Genomic DNA, 19,926 nt, shown 5'->3' with positions numbered 1-19,926 from the left:
TATGTATATGTACTGTCTCTTAGACCCCACTAGATGTGTATAAGAGACTAGTGCATATAAGCTTGCTAATATGGATAATTTTTTTCATTCCTGATGATGACATAATTAATGTCGAAATATTGAATCCCAACACGATGGCGTGTATTTCAATACTTGGAGTATGTATTACTACTGTAAATTTGAATATAATTTTCTTTTTTTTTCGATTTTTTATAATTAAAAAAAAAAACGAAACAAATTTCAATTTTTTTTTTCATGGTTTGCGAATTTTGGCAAAAAAAAAAATTTAATTTTATTCAAAATCATCATTAGCGGGCAGTGGTTGCTAAACAAGGTATAAAAAAGTCTTGCCTTACACTATGATTTAGAAGCGGTTGGCGCATCGGTTGTGGCTTGGATTGGACTCCCAACCTTGAGGTCGGGGGTTCGAAACTTGGGCAAAGCACTTTATCTACGGTTGCCTCTCTCCACCCAGTAGTACAAGTGGGTACCTGGTAGATTCCAACACAACTGTGCTGATTACTAGCCACAATGTTATGGAATAATTAAATTTAATTTAATTTAATAATTTAATTTGGTGTTCAATGTGTTCTTTATGTGTTTGATCCCTGTCTCTCCTAGGCCTAGGTCTAGGGCCAAGACCAAATTTAATGGTTTTATCTTCATGTTTACCTCATTACACCACTTTCTGTTGTTATGACATCACCTGGTGTAACCAGGTTTTCTGGTTCTTTAAAACTTCCTTCTTTTTTTTTCCGTTCTACTGCACGGATTGTGACTGAAGCCATACTGTAATTTCTCTGTTGACGCCTAGGCTCTAGGCTTAGTTGTTTGTCAACAAACCCCCTGGAGGGAAGGAGTTCGAGCAAACGAGCATGTACCATTATAGGACTAGTGCATTATGGGAGAGAAATGTACCAGTCGTTCACATAGTGTCTGGATGGTTACAACTAATTTTAATATGTACTATGGGATAGCATTATTGATACACAAAACACCGCACACGGAAAAAATATTGTATTCTTAACATATTTTCCTGTTTTAATGAAAGGTTAACTTTTTTAGCCCCTAAAAAATGTCTCTAGATTTTGTATCTGTAGCCGATACAACTTATCTGACAGACAATTTTCTGCCATCTGAAGACTGGGGTATGTATAAATCATTAAGTTTACTGTCCATTCATCGTCCAGCCCGAAACAAGTGCAGTGTGTATGTTTAGAGCTATCTGTAGGTTTAAAATACGGCGTGTGTACACGTAGACTTGCTAGCCTAGGCCCGTGCTTGGAGGATATAGCAGGCCTAATTGTTGCTTGTTGTGGCTTGCTGTGTTATCAGAATCGATGTAATTGAAACGCCCATGTTTTTATCAGTCACATTAGATATCAGTTTGACTCATATAATATTTGACATTTATATTATTATTATAGAATAATGATGAATTAAGAAAATAAATGATAATTTAAGTGAATGAATCAGGAAATGAATATTCTCAACCTTTTTTAGGTGGCGACCCACTTTCAGAATCCACATTCTGTGGTGACCCATGACTTTCACAGATAGGGCGTTAATACCACCTCAGCCCCACATGGTTGTTGGGGCTGAGGTAAGAAAATTCACGATTACAGCACTTCCAGGTGGCCAGAAATGGCACTCTCAGACTATTGTAAATTTGAATATAATTTTCTTTTTTTTTCGATTTTTTATAATTAAAAAAAAAAACGAAACAAATTTCAATTTTTTTTTTCATGGTTTGCGAATTTTGGCAAAAAAAAAAATTTAATTTTATTCAAAATCATCATTAGTGGGCAGTGGTTGCTAAACAAGGTATAAAAAAGTCTTGCCTTACACTATGATTTAGAAGCGGTTGGCGCATCGGTTGTGGCTTGGATTGGACTCCCAACCTTGAGGTCGGGGGTTCGAAACTTGGGCAAAGCACTTTATCTACGGTTGCCTCTCTCCACCCAGTAGTACAAGTGGGTACCTGGTAGATTCCAACACAACTGTGCTGATTACTAGCCACAATGTTATGGAATAATTAAATTTAATTTAATTTAATAATTTAATTTGGTGTTCAATGTGTTCTTTATGTGTTTGATCCAATGACCGGGGTAGTAATGTGAAGCGCTTAGAGGCTTTGTTAAGGCATTAAGCGCTATATAAGAATGACATATTATTATTATTATTTTTTTTTAAATAAATGGAATGTACATACATACTGTAAAACCTAGAATTAAAGCCCTGTGCTTCTGTTTTTTGGATGGGCTTCTTTTCAAGGCTACTTTTGCAAATTAAAGATGGGGGGGGGGGGTGCTTTTTTCAAAATGAATGCTGTAAAGCTTCTGTGAACACTGAAATTGGGTAGGCCTATATTGTATACCAGGGGTGGGCATAAAATTTGGTCGGCGGGCCAAAGTGAATGTTTTGATTTAACATCAAGGGCCGCACCTACAGAAACTTTGATGTTTCTAGTGAGCCTCCAAAAACCTCCAAGCGCTGTTTTACACCGCTTTATTCTCAGTTCTAGTGTTACCTTTTACATACAGTATGATGGTGTTTTCTAGCCAATATTGCTTGACAGGCCACATAATTATAAAGGATTTTTAATTTATTTTTTCGCGGGCCACAAAAAAAAATATCACACTTTGCACACCTGTGTTGTATACTGTACACATAAATACTAACCCTTGCAGTCATCAAGATTGTGTTGGAGTTGAAAGTAACACAAAATACTGTACATACAGTACAGTAGTTGGGTTTTCAAGGTGTGTGATTTTCAAACCCAGTGTCATCTATTTTTCACACCCCTGAAGATGAGTTTATGTGAGCTACAGTATGGTGTGGGAGTGCAATAAACTCACCTCTATAATCACAAGCCCAGGTATGCAACCTAACCAACCAAAAATATCAGCAATTTTAAGATTTTTTAAATAAAATTTACCTAGTTTAAGTCTTTACCATGCTACTGTACTTTACCGTACATTACTGAGAATACATTTTACTAACCTGAGAACTGCATAGCAGAAATGATTACATAAAGTACACATGTTAATTGGCAAAGAAATATTTCTTTTTCTGCTTTTTGAAAGTTACTCGAACTTTAATTCATGTACAGTAGGTGGGAGTATAGTATGTTTAATGTTTCGTTGTTTTTAGGATTATCTTGGTAATTTTAATAAATACTGTATGCTTTTACAACATTTGCTTTCTTTTCTAATCCTAGACAATGATCTTGGCAAGTTGGACATTTTAGCAGACAGTATTTCAGGCAGTGAACATTTTCTGAGTGATGGATCAAATTTTAGGGTATGCTTTTCTGATAAATACAGAGTTATCAATTGATGTATAAAACCATAGTCGAACTGAGAAAAGACTAATTTTTAAACATCAATGAAGGAAAAATGATGGGTTAATACTACACATAAGTTACGCAAGTTGTTGTATGCAATAGACTATAGTTAAATTGTTACACTTTACTGCACTTGGGAAAACATTACAGTACTCTATGTTGGAGTAGAGTCTGTAGCTTGATGAGGCTTGTATTATATTCCATATACACAGTTGTAGTTGTAGTAGGTTAAAATACTCTTGTGAAAAAATTCATAATTTTTACTTTGGTCACTTATAATACAAAGCTGCATTTCCTATTAGCATCGCAATGATGTAGTTTGTTGTTTAGCATCCCCACCAATGTACTGTACACAGTACTGTAGGCCTACCAGAATTGATAAAAAGTAAGCACTTTGTTGAATAAGTGCCACACTAAACATTTATTATTTCACTAAGCACTCCTCTTACTGTAAATAAGTACAGTACAAGTAAATTGTGAAAGTGGGTACAGATACTGGACTGTAGTTAAATTTTGAATGAATGTTACGGCACTCAATTACTGTAGCCTTGATATTAGTATCAGAACACAACAGAACAAATTGGTGTCTCATTATGAAAAATAGGGGGAATGAACTTAGATGGCTGTCCTGAGTTTTGAATACAGTATGCTTCAGACCATGATGAAAATATGTTACATATCAAACAAACTTTTTATAATATTATCATGTTTATTTACTGCAGAATCCTCTTGGAGAATTGGTTGACCCCCGTGTCGCAGATTGGTTTGCTGATGAACTTGGAGATCCATGGGATCATCTAAATTCAGGAAACCCTGATATTATTGAAAGTAAGTATTGTAGGTCATTTTAGGAGTAAACTGACTACACAGCTCTTTAAAATAGCATATTGTAGATTCTTGGTAACTGTACTGTAGAACAGTTATTGCGTTGAAGTCTGTAGAGTTCTTTGCCAGATGTTGCATAGTTTTAGAAGCCCTTACTCACTGTTGTTCATGTATTTGTTTGTTTTATTCTAATTTCCATGAAATGAAAGATTACTTATAGAAATATAAACAATTCAATCAATATGAGATATTTGATTTGGGAGTGTACTGTACATTACATTTAGTTATAAATGAATACAACCTGTAATCTTTCAAGCAAAAACATAAAACATTATCAGATAAAGTAACTAGAAACGCATAACACAAATGGCAACATGTCAGGCCTAAAAACCTGAAATCTATTATAAACGCATTTGAAATGTTATTGTTTATAGATTTGGGTATAAAAGCAGAGCCGCTGTCACCTTTGTCAACTTGCTCTGAAGACTCAGCGGACAGTGGCAATCATGTAAGTCTAAATTACAAGCATGCATACTACACTAGCTATAACATTGTGTGTGTATGCGTGCATGTATGTGGGGGTGTGTTGGTGTGTGTGTGTACATATGTATTATTGATGTTATTATTGTTGTTATTGTTACTATTATTATTATTATTATTATTATTATGTATTATTATTTATTTATTATTATTATTATTATTATGTATTATTATTTATTTATTATATTATTATTTATTATTTACTATTGGTGGTCATGTCTTAAATTTTGTTTACAAACTTTATTTTGACCTCCTACCGCACACTTTTTTTTTTTTTTGAAATGTAATTTCAATTGTAATATTTATCGTTGATTAATTTATATTTTATGTGTGTGTGGTAAAAAACAATAAAACAAACAAAACAAACAAATCTACTAGTTTACGCTTACAATAGATGATAAACTAGTATTCATATAGTTTTTATTTTAATATAGGTAATTTAGAATGGATTTACAACTGATGTTTACAGACATTTAACCCTTGAACCCTGGGTTTGGAAGGCTGTCATAACAATATACTGTAGCTCCTCTCAGAAGAAAGAACTCTTATAAACTGACTATTTTTCATTATTCTTCCATTTGAAATTCACCATAGTCCTCTTTATAGTATGCTGATAGTTCATTGTGTATTTTTCTTCATTATAGTAGAGTTCAGTCAGTTACCATAGAAACACACTCAGTTGTACAATACCTGCATAGAAAGACTCTGACTAATTTGCTGTCAGTGTGAAATTTTCAATACAATAATGCACTGAACACTAAGCTGTACATTATTTCTATCCAACATTTCTATCTTTTAGTATTTCCAAACTTTTTCCCAGTACGTATTGTTTTATATGATGTAATGATAATTTTAATTGTCAGTATAATTTATTCAAATTTTGATGTCATACAACAAAAGTATGTTCAGTTGGAGATCCAAGGGGTTTCAAAAGAGGCACAACTGATCTTGATGATTGGTAATATTGGATACATTAGAGGTTATTTTATAAAATTGTTATTAAATAATATTTAATTAAATTGTTGTTTTAATTATACAACCTTCATCATTACCATTATTAATGATTCCAAGTGTTTGTACTTACAATTTATATAACTTTGATGTCAAGTTTTAATTGGATTTTTTTTTATCTCTTAGTATTAAAAGATAAAAATAAAAAACTCAGGTGTTTTTTAAACTTGATTTTGCTTTTGTTATTAATCATATCAGGAAAATGAAGATCTCAAATCAATATTGGTAGTTTTGTGTTAAAAGTCCTTTTTTGTGATTGAACTTTTTTTCAAAATTATAAAAAGAATTATGATTTCATTTTAAACTAAACTTTTGAAAAAAATAGTATTTTGTTTTGAAATATACAAAATATTGTAAAATATATACATATTGAAATTTCTATTTAAAAATTACATCATTAAATGATGATACTTTAGCATCCATGTTTTTAAGTTACTGTACCATTTGCTATACAGTAAAAGTGCTAGTTTTAAATGTGTTTACTTTCTTTTCCAGAGTATTTCAAGTCCAACAAGTACATCGCAGCTGGACCTACTAAAGATTGAGACACCACCACTCAGCCCCCCTGTTGATAACAATACACCTCAACTTGTACCTGCAGTTAATGGCATCAATGTTGTAAATGAGGTCATAGTTGGACAGAATCAAGTCCGGCCGAAAAATGGAAAGCGCATCCTCCCAAGACCCCAGACTATACGCCAAGTTATAATTCCCAAGACAGATCCAAGCATAGTGAATACATCTAAAGCAAATACTATAAAGATCACCCCAGTGTCAGGTATGTATTTCTAGTGCTTCAAGTAAAAGCTGATATAATTCAGATCTTCTTGCTTTACAGTAAAAGTACTTAAAACACAATATATAGCTACATTGCACAACTTGTAGGTGTTGGTTCATGCTGTTTTGGAGCATAATAAATATATAACTTTAAAGACCTACTGTCTTGAGCTAAAACACTTTTGTGAAATTCAACTGCTTACTCTAATTGCTTATTTAAAGTAAGTTATTAAATTAAAATAAAAACAATTTGAATGTGAAAAGAATGTCCCTGTTATTTAACGGACAGTTAAACAATACTTTTACTGTGTTCTTTTTGCATCGACCCTTAAATTGGCTGGTAATCAATTAAAGGAATTTTTTGGTAGAAAAAAATTAGTAAATCAGCAAAAACTAAATTGTTAAAACCTGTTTTTAGTTTAAAGTTAATAGCTTACTTAATCCTTGTAAATTACCTTGTGATTTTATTTAAATATTTAAGGTGTTTGCCATTTTTGGTTGGCGCACATTATATCTTTAAAATCTCACAACCAAAACAACTCCACTCCCTAAATCTCATATTGAGATTTAGTTTGTGTAAAGCATCGTGTGTGTATGTTTGTCTTGTGAAAGGGATTGCCACCTACAAGTAGGACAGTGATATATTCGCTATTGACAATCCTTGGCACATGTATTGTGTGCCTAAATAAATAATTTAAAAAAAAAAATGTCTAATAACTATTACTTGAATAATTTTATGTGCTTTCTCTTTCAGTTGTTGGTCCAAAACTTGTCCTCGCTCCATCTAATGGCGCTCCACTTAGCACTAGCTCCACTGTGGCCTGTACACAGCCTCCTCCAGCCAAACAAGCTAGGCTGAGTAATAATACCAATGTTAAGATGCCAGTGGTTAACCCAGTGGCAAGTGAGAAATTTCCAACATGTCCGCCAGATGTAGATGTGAGTTTCTAACATTTGAGTGTAAATTAAATTTAAAATCAATTACCAATGCCTATCAATACTTAAGGAACATTTCTATTGAAGAGTAAGAATAAAGCAAATCAGGCTGTCAGAGACTGAAGTTTTTCTTTTTTAATGGTTTTCACTACAGTTGAAAAATAAAATAACATTAAATTATATTAAATACCGGATAAATAACTAAGGTCAACATTAAACTTTGTCTTGTCATTAAAAAACCTTCATAAAAAGGCAAACATCAAAATTTTTAATTAATTCATTGACAATTTATTGTTTCCTAAAATTTCCTAAAATCAGCATTTAATGATCATCTGAAAAAAAATACATAAAGAAATATAATAAAAGACAATGAATTTTGTAATAACCTAAACCAGTCTTCAATTATCAGGAGAAAAAAAACATGGATACCTGCAACACACCAGAGTTAAATGCATTGGACTGTCATTTATTAATTGTTTATAGTACAACTGATTTATATGATGTCCTCAGTGAGTCTGCTTTTGCTGTAAGGCTACCCTCGTGAAAGGAAATTGAATAAATATATTAATCTTTAAAATATGCCAGTAATGGAAACATGTTGACATACACTCTTTCAACTAAATCAACAAGACTAATATGTTATTCGAATGGTGTCTGTTTATTTTACTTGAATTATAATGCAGCAGTGATAACAAATCTCTAGGCTTTTGTTATGATAGTAAAGAGTATCTGTATTGTGTTTATTTAATTTCAGATTCGATTGTGGAAGCGGCAACAAAGAATGATTAAAAATAGAGAATCAGCTTGTTTATCAAGGAAAAAGAAAAAAGAGGTTAGTACTCAAAAATGCTCCTCAACTTAGTTTCCATTTAGGCAGTAAAAAATAAATTCTTTTAATGTAAAGTAAAGCTATAGGTTGTTCAAAGTCAATGCAAGGATCTTTAGTAATAATAATAATAATAATAATAATAATAATAATAATAATAATAATAATAACAAAACAAAAAAAAATTGTTTTGGCCACGTTTTGGGAAAACAAAAAAAATATGTAGGTCAGTAGGATAATTTTTTTTTTTTTTCAATAAAATATGTGTTTACAGTATTTTTTGTTTGACCTAATAATAATAATAATAAGGCAAATTAACATAAAGGTTTTAAGCACCACAGTACTATCTTACAATGTTTTTGTGCAATAAATACTTAAATATGAAGATTCCCATCTAGTATCTTAGCTATTGTATGCCTAGACAATATGATGCTAATTCTGTAATTCTGCAACACCCTTGGCTGTCTTAGGGTTAAATTCATCTACACCTTTCAAAGGAAACTAGACTTGCTAGCCTTAATTGGTCAGGATACACAAATGTTTGTACTAGTTAGACAGGAACAAGCCCATTTTTCCTGATTGTCCCCTCGTTAGCAGTCTTACTCTCTTTTTGTAACCACCCTCCCCCTACAACCAATCACTTTTAAGGATGGAATAAAACCTTTTTCAATGTGCGAAGCCCGATACACACAGTGACCTGCCTATATAAATGAACAACAGTTAAAATATGCTGAAGAAGTATGTATTCACAACATGGTTTTGTCGAAATACTCTTTATAAATGATAATACTTGTTTTCATCTTTTTTACTGTGCTTTTCTTTGCTTTTTTCAGTATTTAACAAATCTTGAAGTTCAAATTCAAGACATCCAGGATGAAAATGAGCAACTCAAATTGGAAAACAAATCACTCAAAAAACAGTTGGAGGTGCTCAGACAGGATGTAAGTAGTACCATTAACATTGCAAATAGTGTAGTTGATTCATCATAACTTCCATCACTTGTTGGCTAGCTGTCAGATCGTGGGAGCACTTTAGATGCAACTCTCACAATCTCCATCCATTTTTTTCTGTTTTCGCTGGATTCTAAATCGCAGGACTTGTGAGATTTCTGCAAATCGCAATAATTTGAGAAAGAAGAGATTCTCTCTTTATTTCATCTGTTATCATTCTGTTATCATGGTAATGATTGCATAAGAAAGAGGACTTATTTTCTTTTTTAAACTGGTGATAAAACTCACACATACACGCTTTAAAGTGCATTTGCAGCCAATCTTCAAAAATTGTCTTGCGATATTCAAGCAATTGTTTTTCTATTTTCTATTTGTCCTCAGAACTTAACAATAAATTGTTGAACTTTAACGTCTTCCCTAAGATCTAATACATGTTAATCTGTTTTCAGTATGACGCCTTGTCCAGGATGCAGTCAATATTGCCCTCAACAACCAAGACTGCCACATGTTTGTTAGCAGTTGTATTTATTATTGGCTTCAACGTAGCTCCATTGAGGTATAGAAGACTTGTTGCTGATTGTGGGTGCTGATGGTTGTTGTGGTATACTTGATGAAGGTTGTTGCTATTGTGACAGATTGCGGTATTAGTGTTGGTAGTTGTTGTGGTATGAAAATTGTATGGTTACTGATGGTTGTGGTATAGACATGATTATGAATGCTGATCATTGTGTTAGTGTGCTGATGGTTGCAGTATAGGTGATGGTAATTTTATGGTCTAATTATTATGGTATAGGTGATGATTATTGTGGTATGAGGGCTGATAATATTGATTGTGTACAACCACCCATAGCCCAACCTGCTGGTTGTGCTATGGGTGATAATGCTTTTGATGGGAATAATGATTGTAGTAATTTAATTATCTAAACCTTTTTAATAATGGTAACTCAAAACAATGAAAGCTAACATCATATAATCTGTATCATGTTCCAGACAGAAAGTGCATCAGTTAAAACAGATTCTAACAGAGGCCAATGTCAAAACGATAACAGTAGTTTAAACACAAATGAGGATATTTTGAAAGAAGCTGGGAGAGTATCAAGCTGTTTTAGAGGCCGGATATTTTTTAACAATAATAATAATTGGATGATTATTAATTTATGTTTATTCATGATTTAGTTATAGTTGAGTATTATGATTTTGGTTTGAATGATGTCAGTTTGATTCAGTCAGGTATTTTTTTCGTGTGGTTAATAATGCTTGGTGTATAATGATTGTTTTAAAGATATTTTGTCATAATGATATATTTTTGTTCTCTCATTTCGATATATATCTAGTGTATTTAACAAAGGAGCAACAGTGCCGGAATATGTCAAAACAGTTTATAGTGGTAGGAATTTACTTTCATTTAACGAGAACAATGTCTCCATATACAATATATCAAGTAGTAGCAGTAATGGTGAAGAAAACATAATAAAATTCATATCGAGAAATCAAGTAATGTTCACGGATAAAGAACGGAACCAGCTTATGGTGTTGAATGATATGAGTGATTATCCCATATCCAAGGCTCATCCATCTTGCCCTTTCAATTCAACGGAAGTCCTACGGTAAGCACCACCAACAGTTGCAAATGTAATTCTGAAATTATTACCCTTGCAGTTATGTCTATATGAGAGCAGAGTTATTATTATTTCACTGAAAAAACCTTAGTCTGAATTGCAATGATATTCTACTAATTTTTTGTTTCATTAATAATAATAATAATAATATAAAAAATAGTAATAATATAAATAATCGGAGAAAGAGATGTTTTTTGTAAACTACCATATTATCTATGATAGGCAATAACAGGGTGTTTTTATTTTAAAAAGTAGACTTGTGAGTACCTTTTACTATGCAAAATAAAAGGATGAACAATGGGATAATGTTATAAAAAATATTAACAAAAATTTTATTTCCGTTAAAATGTGGAAATATACTGATCAGTAGTATCAACTCAAATACATTCTCTTTCTAACAATGGAGGGCACTGTTTGCCTTAAAATATGTACTATTAACCTTTCTGTCAGTAGACCTGGTAAAATGGAGTTTTCAGTCATCATGTTCTAAATCTTTTATGTTGGAGTTATACAGATTTGACCATTATTGATTGATAAAAAATGATGAGGTTTTTCCCTTAATGTTCTTATTAGGTTGGCAGATAAGCTAAAGGGTTGGGTGTTTGGTCATGAGCAAGAGAAAAAAAAAAGTGCAAAGAAAAGTAAAAGAACCGTAAGTATAATTTCCAACTGTTATTTTTTAATTTTCCATTATTATTACAGTATTTGGTTGAAATAATTGTTGTTTAATAATAATAATAATATTTATATTATTTTTTAAGAATGTCTTATGTAATAAGACAAGTACAATACAAATTTTTTGGTGATCCGCAGCATTTGCGGATCACCTCTTGTTATTGTCAGAGATCTTTTTTTTTTTATTCCACTTTCTGGCAATTATTGTTCGCATGATATCTCAAATTTGCATATGTGCTTTCAGTCATCATGTTCTAAATCTCATTCTTAAAAGATGTAAAAAAAATAGAACAGAGGGAGGGCGGCAGACTGTATTTCGACGCATATTTTAGCATATTATGAAACGTTTCAATCAGCACTGCGTGCGCTTCATGAGGGTCAAAGTACGGCGGATCAACAAACTCGTCCTCGGTGACGAGTTCAAATCTAGTTTGACTTCTTTTTACATTTTGATGACGTCATCATGGTCAAAAAATTGTTTTTTGACCCCCCACATCTGTCTTTCCTCAAAACGTTGATGAGCTCATATCATCTTAACCATTCGTCATTTCTGAATCATATTAAGTGAGCATAATCTTCAGGTCAAGGTTAAATGTCATGTACCTTAATTTTCCCTTTTAAGCGTGCACGTACGCGTGCTAAAAAATTTAAAAAAGCTTAAAACCATATATATATTTTTAATCAGTTATAGCTCCTTAGGATGAAAGGTAACCCCAATTTTTATTACATATTCTGAAAGCACATGAGTTGTATATATGATGTTATAGATCATAATGGCTGATCGGACATTGTGACGTCAACTTATTGCCATTTGAATTAAGAAAAAACTGATTTTTTTCTTTATGACGTCACTCTTTTTATACTCGTTTGAACGTATCTCGCTTATTCTTGATTGATCGTCTCCCAACTATGAGTAAGTTATAGCTGAGATAATTCTCTTTCGGAAGTGTCCCTTTATTTTTCATTTTGATGACGTCATCATGGTAAAAAAGAATGAATCTTTGGAGCCCTCTCATCTCTCTTTCTTCAAATTTATAAAATATCATTGACAACAGTGGGCGGCAGACTGTATTTCGACGATATCAGATTGATATATAGTAAATTATGAATGGAAAATTTGTGTGGCATTACCAACCAACAGGGGTTTTTAATTTACTCTTGACAATTATCAATTTCTCGTGCCATTACCGTCCACGAGTACGTCGTGACGTGCTGTAAGGAAGAATTAGGAAATTCTCAATATCACTTTTCAGATAGAGGGCGGCAGACTGTTTTTCGACGCTATCAGACCAATAGAAGGTCAATTTCTTGTGCCATTACCGTCCACAAGCATGTCGTGACGTGCGTGTACGGTAAAATTTGGGAGTTCTCATTAACACTTTTTCAGATAATTTAAATAACGTTTCAGGTCATTTTCAGCATCCCAAAACTTTCCATAATTTACGCACCGTACGCTCATTTCCATGCGCAGTGCACTTACTGAAGCTGGGAATTACGTTTTGTTTTATGTTTTGGGTTCCTGACACTAAACAGGGGCCACATTTATCAAACTAGGATTCAGCTTAAATTCGTCTTAAGTACATTTTTTGCTTAAGTCAAATTTATCAATATTGCTTAGCTTAAAAATTTAGAAAATTTAGAAAATTGTACACGGACACCATCTAAGACGATTTTTAAGCCAATATTTTGCTAAGATTGGGTAATAAATCAGCTTAAGAGATATTTATTACTGACATCTTAACTTTTTTGACTTAAGACATTTGCTAAGCTGAGATTCATAAATCCCGGGCCAAGAGTAAACTGTTTGTGCCATTAACATGTGCACAGGCGTCAAGACGTCTGTGTATGCATGCATAAATCTTTTCAATTGTTTAATATTACACTTTTTAAAAAACTAACTAGAGCATATTTTAGACCATTTTTGAGCATTTAAAAAACATTTCAACACGCACCGCTCGCGCTTCCTGAGGGTCAAAGTTCGGCGGATCACCAAACTCGTCCTCAGTGACGAGTTCAAATCTAGTTTACCTGTTATAATTGTTTATTGTAAGAATAATATTAATTAATATTTTTCTCTTATTGTACTTTTTATTATTTTATACTTGATAGATTGAGCTGAAACAAAATGGTTATTTAGTGTGTATGTAATTAATTAACTACACTAGCTATACTAGTTCATTTTATCATTAATTTTGGCATTTTATTTTCTACAAACATTTTTTTTTAAAGAAATCTCTTAAAAGAAGAAAACGTGACATGGCACGTAAAATGACATCTCAGATGGAGAACACAGACGAACGTGGCCTTCAGCTGTACGATAACCTGTTTGACAGACGCTACGCTAACCTACTGGATGCGCTTGATAGGAAAAATGACACATTTTATGTTGTGTCCTTTAGAAGGGTATGCTTTTATACTTATGCTGTTAGTAGATTAGTTTTATTAGAATTTTGTAGCTAAAAGAAAAAAAAATTGTTTATAGTAGTATAGCATAGTAGCATAAAAGTAAGTCAGCATGTAAAATTTTCCACCTGCAGCTATACCCCGGAATTCAGTATTTTGACACATTTCAGGTTTTTTTTTGTTAGATGTTATAAGAGATGTCAGAGAACAATTCTACTAAAATATCATTTATTACTAATATAAACTGAAAAATATATTAGAATAAATTAAAAATAATTGTTTTTACGTCTTAATGTTACAACTGACTTAGGAATCTTTGAAAGCTGTTTTCTAAAAACCTTCTTGGCGGATATCCAATGAAATAAACACTCAAACTTTTAAGATTGAAAGATTTAAACTTGTAAAGAATTAAAAATTTAATTATACCATAAACTCAATTTTTATATTTACCAAGAGCCTGTCAAATTTATAAACATATTTTTTTTTTTTCATTTTGGTGACTTACAAATTGTTCTATTAATTTAAACAATATTTCATTGTTAACAGACTATATTGTATTTAAAAATAAAATGTTAATTTAATATTAGAAATTAATTAAATTTTGAATTGCCTTTGTGTAGGACCATTTACTTCTACCAGCTCTTCAACACAATAATACCGGAAGGCCTAAGATATCTGTATTGATGCCAGCTTTAAGAGTTAATGGTGAGCTTGCATTTGTTATTATTTGAAGTTCTCGATTTCTTGATCTATTTAAAAAGTACATTTTTATTATCTTGAAAGTATATTTTGTTGATCTAATGAAATTAGGAAAAATTTACAAATTTGTATCTCTTTAACCACTTCTGAGTTTTTCGTCAAATATGCTTTTTGTGTCTTCAAAAAATCAGTTGTACAACATATCAAAACAATTTTTTTTCTCCAGAGCCAGTCTTTACAAGAAGTAATTTTCCTTGCCACTGATTCATACATATACATATCCTAAATAAATATTCCATGCATAGACCCTTAAATTTGCTGATTATCAATTATTTCATATTAAAAAGTATAAATTAATGAAAGCTGAATTAATATTTATTATCTTTTATATATTTATAACCAGGCAATTAAGGAAAAGAATAATTATTTAGAAGTAGTATAGTTAATCCTGCATCCTTTGAAAGAAAACTAAATTGTTTCATTTATTGTCTTTGATTGATATCATAATATTATAAATGAGCCATTTAAATATTTTTATTTTAAATTTTTGATTGTTTTCCATATTTCGTAACATATGCAGGTTTTAATTTAGTGATGTTATATTATGTCCGATGTCATAATTTAGTAGTGCATGGGATTACACATTATTTGGTTTTTTTTCATTCACATTCATCGTGAGAACTACTGTATTATTTCTCTCTAGACTCCACAGTGGGCAGTCACAATGCTGACTATATGTCCATGATGCAAATAGACTGCGAAGTGATGGATACACATGTCATACAAGTTAGAAATGCTGCAGCGCCCTCTACAGTCAAAGATCACTTTACCGTAGAAAATGAACCACTCAAGTTCCATCCAAGAAACATCACTATACCATGATTTAGTATTGTGGAATGCCGAAAAAGAAATGTGCCTTATTTTCATTGGTTGAAGTCAATGCTATGAAGCTCATACCCTAATGCGATTCATTGTTGCCGATTACAAGTGTAAACATGTTCAGGCCACAGTAAATTAAATTCACAACATCTGTGATAATATATAATTTGAAAATATGGATCAAATGTATGTCAGGAAAATATTACTTAGAATGAAAAGGAAAGAAGAGTGAAAAGTGTTGAAATATTTTGTATGTAGCTGATGTATTGACAACACTAGGGGTGGGTGGTTGATCATTTTCTAGCTGTTTATACAAGTTCAGTACTTCAACAATTTTTAGAATGGGACATCACATACTGTATGTGGAAATATATGAGTTGAATATATATAGAAAAAAGTATGTCGGAATTTGTTAAATATTACTTAGAAAGAAAAGAATGAATAGTGTTACATGTATATGTAGCAAATATATAGACAGTAATTGTTTAACTACGTCTTCACACAGGCTAAGGTTAGATTTTATTGAAAAATATAAGTAAATGACATAACTGAAAGTTAATCCAAATTTAGATTCTATTTTCTAAAAATTAACACTGCCAAAATGGAAACAAGAAAGTCTGTTAACATGTTGGCTGCCAGTGACTAGTATACTCGCCCACAGGGTGTTGCTGAGGGCGCCAGGGACGAGTTTACTCGTCAAAATCGGGGTAACATTCTAGCATTTATAACTTCTTTGTTATACATTGTAGAACCACAGATTCAACGGCTGGTAGTTCGAGGAAGATACACCTACACAATAATGTACAATGGACATAATATGTGTGTTCTGTTGTGTTATGTTGCCAGTAGTACACTTGAACGGCATGACTGCGGGCGCACTTTAAACATATACCAACCCATGCAAAAAGCGCACAAGATAACTCGCACTTGGCATAGTAAATAAAGCGTGCTATCACAGTGCTGTGGACGAGTTTACTAGCACCCTAATATTTTCCCGCCAATTTATTAGACACATCATTTTGATAATACAGTATATGACTAGATAAAATTTCAAAAAAGTATGTTTGTACGTGTAAACTTGTTTTGGCACATGGGAAGAAACCTTAAAAAAGGTCTGGTAGTCAACATGTTAAAACCCAAGCTGATGAGAGGATTGGTATGTTTCATACCTTTATACTAAAAACTTTATGCTGCCATATTAATATACATTATTTAACATTAAACAAAGGCATACTTCCCTGTGAATGATTTTCTATACTTCTATTTCGCACTATGTACAAAAAAAAATGGTGGTAACTGAATTGAAAATCTATAAACCTATTATGAATCCGTTAAATAAGATAGATATGATTATTAGGTTTCATTAGTTACAGCTTACATTATGTACTAAACCTGCACCAATCATAGAAGGTTTACTGTGTACTACAGTACATTAATCTCAGGTTATACTTTGATTTTGCAACTTAAAACTAATCATAGTTTCGCTACATATCAGATTCAGATTATGTTAAGGGTCATAATAGAAGAACATATGCATGAAATTCAACTTTTCATATAGCAATACCATATGTGGTAAATATATACTGTTAAAAGATGTTTATTAATAGTAACCAAATATATTTTAGAATGTTTTACTTAAATATCCAGACCTGACTACTGTGTACAGCCACTACGTACGCTATCGTGCCCAGTCAATTGTCTACCTCTCGCAGTCTTATTACATTTCATGCACTATCTGCCTTTATACCTCTACCTTAGACCAATGATTTTGAATTTAAATCTACATAATCATATCCTACTGTAGTAACATTACATTCCATTTTTTCTTCTTTTTTTGTGAGAGAGGTATTTGTATTTAAATGTATAAAAATTACCAATGAAAGCCATTCGGACTTTAGCTTTCTATGGATAGCTATGTCTTCAATTTCAAGGCTTTGTCTAAAAACTACTTTTTGTGTAAGTTATTTTCAGCCTTAAACTGAATAATCTGAGTTTGAACGATGATATCAATTTATATTTAGTTCTTATTTATTGTTTCACTCTTTTTTTGAAAAGAAGTATGAGATTATATTCTTTGTGATAGCTTTGATATTTGTTGATGTGTTATGTTGCTGCATTTTATAAATGTGAAAAACAAGAATTAGTTAAGCAAAGGGCCCATGTTTCAAGAAATAAATGTTTAAACATGTTTATAGAACATTTAAAAGGTACCTAAACATTTGAATGTTTTTGTAGGAAAAAATATTTTCATTTTTGTAAATATTTTTTATGTCTTTTTTTAAAAATATATTTTTTTTTATATTATAGAAAATGTGGTTTATGGTATTTACATGCTGATTCTAATCTTAGATTTTAGCATGATTCATTTGTGTTTGATTACAATTCTACAATGGAAATGTTAAAATTAATTACATGTTATATAGATAGCACATTATTATTAATATTATTATTCTTGAATAACGTGTTCAAATTTTAGGCTAACTATTGGTGTACAAGTGTCTTTATAGTAGCTGATCTCTACATTTTTATACCTGTTGTTGGTATTCTTGTTACTATAACTCAGATCAGTTATTTATGTACATGTGATGTCTTAAGTGTATTTTAAAAGTTATAAACTTTTATAGATCTTATGAAATGATAGTTTATAGTAATTTCTTCTTTAAAAACCATTTTTGTCTACTTTGTTTTTAAACTGTAGTTAGTATATTACTGTTAGTCTTGATATCTTAGTTTCAGCATTGTATACATATTACTTTTAGTTCATTTTACTTGTGAACATAAGGATTAATGTTATATTGTAATCTAATTTAGTAATTGTCTTAAAAAGCTTGTAATGAAGGATAATGAGAAAAGGTTAATAATAATAGTAGCCTATTGATAATACAGTATTTAAAAACAAATATTCTTCAAATGTTTGTAGCATCAATTTCAAACACGGTCAGAAGCACAATGTATAGTCAGAATGCGTTTTTCATATATTAAAGCTATTTGGCTTAAAGTGTATATAGTAATTAACATCTCATTACTGAATTCTTTAAATATTGTACTCAGAATTTATGTATGTCAAATTTAAAGACAAACACATTGCACATTGCATACTTAAAACTTGTTATAATATAGAATTGTAAATTAATTTAATTTTTAAAATTACATTGACCATGACTGGTGAAGCAGGGATACACTAATGGAGACTGTAAAAAATAGACCACATTTTCAAACATAAGACCTATATATAATGGGCCACAAATAAATATTTCCTTTTGCTGGAGATTCATTTACAAAGATTTCTAGTAACATAGAGTACAGTATTATGGAACTGACCACCAGCAAGTGAAATAAAGTACAGTATTTGACCAAAAGTAAATTTCGATTCTGCATTCTTCTGTTAAAATTGCTAGTTTTTCGTCGGACATGTTTACTTCAAAGTTATTAGGAATAATATTATATTGGAATTTATAAAGCATCAATTAAACGACCGAGGTGCACTATCAAGGCGCTGTGCATGTTAATGTGATTGAAAATGTGTGTGCAGATGTCTAGGGCGGACGCAGGATTTGGCGGTGGTGGTGCGTGAGAGTCCACATCACCTCAGCAGTGATTGGGGCCGAGGAGAGAAAATTTTGAGAAGAGGGACCTGTAGGTGCCCATAAATTTCATTTTGCACTCTTTAAAATCTATCTATCTATACTATTAAATAACGTTTTGTGTTTTTCTCTGTCCACCAAATATCTCCGAAAGTACAATGATCATTTTTACACATGTAGCTACCACCAACAGACGAACATCTACGTCAGGATTCCATTTTGTTATCCTACATGTGTTTTTTAGCAAAATTAACACATTTTCTTGCTGATTACAGTAGAACCTCTATTAAGGGGACACCTTCGGGACCCAAAAAATTGTCCCCTTAATAGGGGTGTCCGCCGAATAGGGGCACACCTATTCGGGGGATACGTGAAATTGTCCCTTTAATAAGGGGTTTTGGTATTTTTTTCATATAACGATGACATCATTTTATTTTTATTGACATAATTAGTTACTGTACAATTAGAACTAATTTATAGTAATAATTTGCAATGCAAATACAATTCATTTATAATATGAAATCAACAGAAATATAATTAAAACAATAGTTTTATATGTTCAAAAATAATACAACTAGTTTTACGATAAATGAGACCTCTTTACGAGTGTACCAAGGTGTTGTCCCTGATACAGATTTCTTTAGAAATCACGAATACGTATGTGACCATAATTGATAAAAGAATTAAGCTGATGAACTGATAATAGCAATGCATTACTTTCAATTACATCTTTAATAACATTAACTTGTTCACAAAAACAATTGCTGATTAATGGACCTAATATCACGGCTCCAGATGCGCTGTACATGTACGGTACTGTGCATTTCGTTCTTTTGACCGATTCACAGTGGTGTAG

The 19,926-nt window shown here is 31.7% G+C and overlaps 2 protein-coding genes across 2 annotated transcripts in view; one reads left to right on the top strand and one right to left on the bottom strand.

Moving 5' to 3' along the window:
• The window catches only part of LOC117101167 (exosome complex component RRP4-like), a 10,305-nt gene extending 9,411 nt beyond the window's left edge, over window positions 1-894 (bottom strand). The window contains exon 1 of the mRNA XM_033241050.1: window positions 673-894. Coding sequence (XP_033096941.1) covers window positions 673-884 — 212 coding nt within the window. The 5' untranslated portion in view covers window positions 885-894. The remainder of the gene's footprint in view (window positions 1-672) is intronic.
• A 66-nt stretch (window positions 895-960) lies between these two features.
• LOC117101166 (cyclic AMP-dependent transcription factor ATF-6 alpha-like) lies at window positions 961-16,860 on the top strand. The gene is made up of 14 exons (XM_033241049.1): window positions 961-1,148; window positions 3,221-3,303; window positions 4,069-4,174; window positions 4,606-4,679; window positions 6,218-6,500; window positions 7,254-7,438; window positions 8,190-8,267; window positions 9,095-9,202; window positions 9,661-9,767; window positions 10,546-10,818; window positions 11,404-11,482; window positions 13,735-13,908; window positions 14,529-14,613; window positions 15,311-16,860. The coding sequence occupies exons 1-14, from the start codon at window positions 1,076-1,078 to the stop codon at window positions 15,487-15,489; spliced, it is 1,887 nt and encodes a 628-aa protein (XP_033096940.1). The 5' UTR covers window positions 961-1,075; the 3' UTR covers window positions 15,490-16,860.
• Window positions 16,861-19,926: the final 3,066 nt, after the last annotated feature.

This window comes from Anneissia japonica, unplaced genomic scaffold (genome assembly GCF_011630105.1).
Source record: "Anneissia japonica isolate Jap-2015-1 unplaced genomic scaffold, ASM1163010v1 scaffold7766_len575116_cov191, whole genome shotgun sequence".
NCBI lineage: Eukaryota > Metazoa > Echinodermata > Crinoidea > Comatulida > Comatulidae > Anneissia > Anneissia japonica.
The sequence above is the reverse complement of the archived record's forward strand: the minus strand, read 5'-3'. Positions and strand labels throughout refer to the sequence as shown.

What these genes read in the sequence shown, in the direction of transcription:
- LOC117101166 (XM_033241049.1), top strand. Translation starts at nt 1,076, where the DNA reads ATGTCTCTAGATTTTGTATCTGTAGCCGATACAACTTATCTGACAGAC. An exon ending in AAACCCTGATATTATTGAAA is followed by an intron (nt 4,175 to 4,605) that starts GTAAGTATTGTA and finishes TATTGTTTATAG; the next exon opens with ATTTGGGTATAAAAGCAGAG. An exon ending in AAAGATCACCCCAGTGTCAG is followed by an intron (nt 6,501 to 7,253) that starts GTATGTATTTCT and finishes TTTCTCTTTCAG; the next exon opens with TTGTTGGTCCAAAACTTGTC.